We start from the raw sequence: 6,936 nt of genomic DNA, 5'->3' as shown, positions 1-6,936 counted from the left end.
GTGGATGTACTATTTTTAAATAATTTAATAATTAATAAAATGAAGTGGTGTCATATATATTATTTAAGTTTATTTTTATCCTTTATTTCTTTATTTGTATTTCCATTATATTTGACAAAAAATCTCTACCTAAATATATAGTTTTTGTTGACCTAAACACAATTTAGTTGCCAATAAAAATCGATTTTATCTATAAAAAATAATAAAACATATATTTTTTAATATTATATTAATATAGTAAGTAAACATTATGATATAATAATATCTTTAATTATATTATAATTAGCTCATAAATAATGTGTGATTATATTATTTTAGGAAAAATTTTTTATTATAATTATATCAAATCAATATTTAATTATGATAAAATATGTTAATTATAATTATATCATAAAATTATAATAATTACGATAATTATGTTTTATATTTTAATCATTTATGTAAGTAAATAAACTAGAAAACAATCAAATCAAATCATGACGGTAAATAAATAATATAGAATAATATTATACATTTAATTGTATTATAATTTGCTCATGAATAATGTATGATTATATTATTTTAGGAAAATATTTTTATTATAATTATATCAAATTAATATTTAATATATTATTTAAATCTATTTTTTATATAATAATAATATTATGTTCCTTTCAATAGCCTTGACCAAAGCCTGACAAAATTGTTGTCCAGATCCAACTTGCGCCTCTGCTGTTTGTCCCCGGAGCACGAATAGCTCAGCAAGCCTTCCGTATGTGGACTTTACCAAGGAAGTGACCGGTAGGTTGCAAGTTCCCTTTAACACGGAGTTCACGCATTCACTGATGTTCGTCGTCATGTGTCCGAACCGTCTACCGCTATCCTGGTGTTGGGTCCACTTCTCATACTCCATCCAGTTCGCCCAGTCACACATGGCCGGATTCTCTGTACGCATGATGTCAAACCAGTAATAGAACTCTGCCTCAGTTTTTGCGTACGCCGCATTAACCAGCATCCTTCTGGCATCCTTACATTTAAAAGAAAGGCTGAAATTTGCTGCCACATGACGGATACAGTACGCCCGATAAGCACGTGGTGGCAGCCAACCATTCACGGGATTCTCAAGTGCAGCCTTGATGCCGTTATGCCTATCTGAGATAACAAGGATACCCTCTTGTGGCGTCACATGCGTTCTTAAGTTGGACAAGAAAAAAGACCATGACTCGGCATTTTCTCCCTCCACAAGGGCGAATGCTATCGGGAGGATGTTTGAGTTCCCATCCTGTGCAATCGCCAACAGTAAGGTGCCTCCATATTTGCCGTACAAGTGCGTACCATCAATACTCACAAGTGGCTTGCAATGCTGGAAGGCCTCAATGCAAGGTGGAAATGTCCAGAACAGACGATGAAAGTACACTGTCGACTCATCAACCTGGTCCACAACTCGAACAGGAGAGGTCTGCAACACAGTAACTGTCCCGGGCATCGTCAACTGCACTCCTAGCATCCAACGTGGCAACTCAGCATAAGACTCTTCCCAATCTCCATATATTTGTGCAACTGCCTTCTGTTTTGCTTTCCAAACCTTCCGGTAACTGGGCTTGAAGCCGTAATCAGCTTCAGTTGCTTGTTGCAACACCTTGATCGGTACTGCAGCATCCGCACTAACCAACGGAAAAATTCTCGCACAAATAACGTGGTAATCAAGCTGACGGTGATCACTGGAAATAGATGTGGCTAAGCAAGTGTGGAGACCGTTGTACCTCCTTACCTCCCAAGTGCCCTTTCGTGCACGGAGCGAAATTCGAATCAGCCAACTACAACTTTTGCTGAAATCCTTGCACTTTCCATGATACTTCAGATGGTCCGATTCCAACACTCGGTACTCAACACCTCGACGGATGCTATAGTCCTTCACACTAAGAACAGCTTCATCTTTACTCTGGAAGGATTGCCCAATATGAAATTCTGTTGACGAACCGCCAAGTGTAGCAACTCCCGCCGGGTACCCAGAGCCTCCAAGTTTAGCGTCGAGAAGTGTGGAGGGTAATGCTGTGTGCCAGAACTTGAAGGACCTTGTTGTGCATGTGGATTAGCACCGGTGTCATCATCGCTGTCCCCAAATATATTTTCAGGCTCCTGGTCAGAGTCATCGTCCCGCATTGCATTCTCTACTCGATCAGGTTCCCCAAAGCCTTGAACTTCATCATCTGTGGCACGACCTGATTCCCCCTGAAATGCTTGCTGCAAGACCCCTTGATTCGGGGAAGGTACAGTACGAACTGCCTCCGTTTGTACCAAATCAGCTGCAAAGGAAGGTGAGGCAACCTGCGGAATAGATGGCCGGATCGCAGGCACCGAGCAAGACGCACCGCCTGCGGCAGTCGAGCTATGAACAGGAGCCGATGCCCCAGAACTATCCAGAGTAACCTCCAACTTCGCATACAGCTCGTGTATTCTGACCTCAGGAAAACTCCTTACGCAATGAAACAGAACCCTAATATCTTCGTCAGCCGCTAACACGAACGTATCATACATGACACCGCTCGAGACTACAGCGATGGGAATCTTGTAGAAGATCTTCTTCACAAACTTGCTCCCGAAAACCCCAAGCTTCTGCAAGATGCTGCTCTTCACATCTGACAAACTGTTTGATGAACTAACAAATACACTCAATGGTTCTCTGTCAGTGAACTTCACACCATATTTTTTGTTTTTTTTATTTTTCCAGAGCAATGCACTAAGACAAGAACACACTCTTCCTCACTTGACATTGTGATAATGATCTTCTCACCAGCTTGAATCTCACTCAACTATATATATAGATTTTCAATCTACATAAACCATTCTAGGTTACAGGGTTTTATGCCCATTGGTTGTATCCTTCATAAACCGTGGTTGCCAGCCACGTTTCATGCATTTCTTTCTTCGTAAACTGTGGCTACTTCCAGTGGTTTCTTACTTTTATTCATAAAGAGTAAACCGTGGCTACCTACCACGGTTTATGTTGTGCTTTTCTTCCATGTAAAATCTTCCTGCCAGCCACGGTTTATGTGTAGCTTGAAACCGTGGTTGGTTCCCACAGTTTACATAGATAAGAAAACAAGACATTCATGTATCAATTTCTCCATTGTTGTAATCTGGTAAACCTTTCTCTTGTTTATTTTAATTTGGTCATTTGCCCTATTTTATAAAAAATACCTTTATTATAATTATATTATTATATTATAATTAATATTTAATGAATAATATATAATTATACTAATTTAGGAACATATCTTCATTATAATTATATCAAATCAATATTTAATGCACTATTAAACTACTTATCAATTATAATGCGTAATTACTGTACATAATAAAAAATTGCCTTAATAATAAGTAATTTACATATTTATTTTTGTTTTACTAAAGTCTATAAATAGTGTTTTTCTGTGGTACATGAATCTAAATTTGAGAGTCAGCTCATAATTTTATATTTAGTATTTTTTTACTACTTCATAGAATAAGAATGTATTCTTTGTTTCTTATTGAAGTTGATCCTTTTAAGGTACAATTTATAATTTTTTATAATATTTTTCATACACTCATTCTATTATATTATTCTTTTAATAATTTATTAATTGTTGTTATTCTAAGTTATTCTTATCGTCTAATGTTCTAGTTCGATTGTCTTTTACCACAATCGTTTACAATGCATCACATCCATGAAATACCTCATCGAGTTGTCTTCACTGATTCAGGTTCAAACTACATGGATGTAAGCGTTCAAAGAATGGACAATAATCTCTACTTTACCGAAAGATGGTTGGATCTACTCACCTATGATGACCAACCTAATGGAATGTGGTTAAAGTTAGCTTTCTTGGGAGGAGCTCAATTTTTGATTGAGAAATTGCATTCACGGAATTTTATAAGGCAAGTTCAAGTGCCATCCCCTCCATACTTTTTACGTCTGCCCGAAAATCTTCAAAGTGGAGCACATAATGAGATTGAATTCTCTCAGTTTAAGTTCAATTTTGCTAAATTCGTGACAAACTTGGATATGTAATTTCAATGATTGGTAATATATTTAAATTTTCTTATTTTAAGTTGTTCATTATTAGAATAATTTTATAACATATTGTGATTTTTTTCAGAAATTACCGGCTTTCTTTTGCATGCATGCAATGCCATTGAGAGGAATAAGGGTTAGTTTGGTTTCTCGATGTGGCAATTCTATACCTTGCCGCATTGCATGAATAGCGGACGATGAAACTTATTTAACAAGAGGATGGTTTGAATTTGCACGAATTCTAAATATTAATATTTACGATGTTATTTCAGTTGGTTATCATTACGAGAATGACTCTATATTATACGTGACTAAGAACTAGAATAGATTCAATATTGTTTAAGTAATTTGATTTTAATATTAGTATTTGATTAAATTAGTATTAGAAAATTTTAAATTATTGCCTCAATTTATATATTATGAGTATTTTTCGTGGATGTACTATTTTTAAATAATTTAATAATTAATAAAATAAAGTGGTGCCAGATATATTATTTAAGTTTATTTTTATCCTTTATTTCTTTATTTGTATTTTTATTGTATTTGACAAAAAATCTTTACCTAAACATATAGTTTTCGTTGACCTAAATACAATGTAGTTGCCAATAAAAATCGATTTTATTTATAAAAAATAATGAAACATGTATCTTTTAATATTATATTAATATAGTAAGTAGACATTATGATATAATAATATCTTTAATTGTATTATAATTAGCTCATAAATAATGTATGATTATATTATTTTAGAAAACTTTTTTCATTATAATTATATCAAATCAATATTTAATTATGATAAAATATGTTAATTATAATTATATCATAAAATTATAATAATTACGATAGTTATGTTATATATTTTAATCATTTATGTAAGTAAATAAACTAGAAAATAATCAAATCAAATCATGACGGTAAATAAATAATATAGAATAATATTATACATTTAATTATTATAATTATATCAAATTAATATTTAATATATTATTTAGATCTATTTTTTATATAACAATAATATTATATATATTTATATATCACTTTTTTAAACTCATTCTTACAAATATTGGCATATAATTAATATAGGTAACATATATACTTAATAAATATCTTTATTAAATTAATTATAACGATTAATACAAGATAATCTCATAAGTATAATCTAATTATAGCAAAAAATTTCATAAAAATAATTGACTACTAATTTGAATATAATTGATATAGTTAAATTGATACAACCGATAAGGTTGAGAATATATAACAATTATAGCAATTATTATATCAATTATAATAATAATTCACGTGACTTCATATACAGTAATTTTTTAATTATAATTGTCACATAATTATACTTGAATATTATTTAATTTTAGATGTTTTATAGGTAACATTCATTATCACATGAATTATCATCATTTCTCAATAATAATAATAATAATAACAAATAATAATAATAATTTTGAATTTATATAATTAATATAATTGATATAGTTCTAATTCTCATTTGTATGTAATAATTTTATTAGTATGTATTCGCAGTTTTAATCAATATATAACAATAATAATATTATATGGACATAAAATTAATTAGTTAACAAATTGAATTTAGCTTATAGATTTTTGTTTTCTACTCAAATTTTTAATCATTAGTGATTTTGTTTTTTATATATACAATAAATTTTGACTATAAAAAAATTAGTTTTGATTGTTTCCTATTTTATTTATTTACCATCATAATTAAATTTGATATAATTATAGTAATATAAAGCTGCTTCATATGTAGCAATAATATTATAAAAAATATTATTGCACGATTGTAGAATAAAAAATAATCATATATATAAAACAAAATAATTATAACAAATAATATTGCACGATTGTAGAATAAAAAATAATCATATATATAAAACGAAATAATTATAACAAAAAAATTAATACATATGATTTAAATATTTTTAATAGCTGGTAACATGGAGTTTAACAAAATATAATTCATATATTTTTTATTTATGTATATGTATATAATTATTTATATATATATATATAATTATTTAACAAAATTAATATATACGTATATATAAATAAAAAAATTATTATAATTTCTGAAAATTATACATGAATTTTTTTCTCAAATAAATTTATTTTAATTATATTACAATTAGCTCATAAATAATGCATGATTATATTAATTTAAGAAAATATCTTCATTATAATTATATCAAATTAATATTTAATGCGTTATTAAACTACTTATAAATCATCGATATTTTTAATCATTCTAATTATATCAATTGATATAGTTCTAATTCTCATCCAAGTGCAATAATTTTATTAGGAGATAATTAATGCACACATTAATAGTGACCCATTTAATTTGATATCAATTAGTGGATAACAATAAAGTCTACACGGTACATGCATTATATTTTAAAAAGGTAAAATATATTTTAAAAAAGTATAGTATTAATAATCAATTATGATTAATATCAATATCAATAATTAATTTTTATAATTATTTTTTGTACTACTAAAGGCTACATATATAGTTTTTCTTTTTTGTAGAATAAAAAAGGTTGTGATTCATAACATTTTTGTAAAGTTATATCGTATGGACACAAGATTAATTAGATAACAAATTGAATTTTAATTAATATGTTTTATTTTTTGCTCATATTTTTTCATTAATTATTTTACTTTTTATATTTACAGTAATATTGAATGTAAAAAAAAATAATATTGAATGTTATCTATTTTATTTATTTAGATTCATAATTAAATTTGATATAATTATAGCAAGTATCTAGGATTAAATAATAACATGATAGTATAATTTTAAGTTGTATAACATAATAAAAAATGTAGCAATTTATGTATGCTTCCTATATAGCAATAATATTATATATATT

General features: G+C 28.7%; 1 protein-coding gene across 1 annotated transcript in view; it reads right to left on the bottom strand.

Moving 5' to 3' along the window:
- Positions 1-163: 163 nt before the first annotated feature.
- The window catches only part of LOC107474894 (uncharacterized), a 9,714-nt gene continuing 2,941 nt past the window's right edge, over positions 164-6,936 (bottom strand). Inside the window, exons 2-4 of the mRNA XM_016094542.1 lie at positions 2,079-2,618; positions 668-2,031; positions 164-190 (exon numbers count right to left, since the gene is read on the bottom strand). Of these exons, the coding sequence (XP_015950028.1) occupies positions 164-190; positions 668-2,031; positions 2,079-2,618 (1,931 nt within the window). The remainder of the gene's footprint in view (positions 191-667; positions 2,032-2,078; positions 2,619-6,936) is intronic.

The sequence above is a fragment of the Arachis duranensis genome, chromosome 2 (assembly GCF_000817695.3).
Source record: "Arachis duranensis cultivar V14167 chromosome 2, aradu.V14167.gnm2.J7QH, whole genome shotgun sequence".
NCBI lineage: Eukaryota > Viridiplantae > Streptophyta > Magnoliopsida > Fabales > Fabaceae > Arachis > Arachis duranensis.
This window is presented reverse-complemented; position numbering and strand designations above follow the sequence as displayed.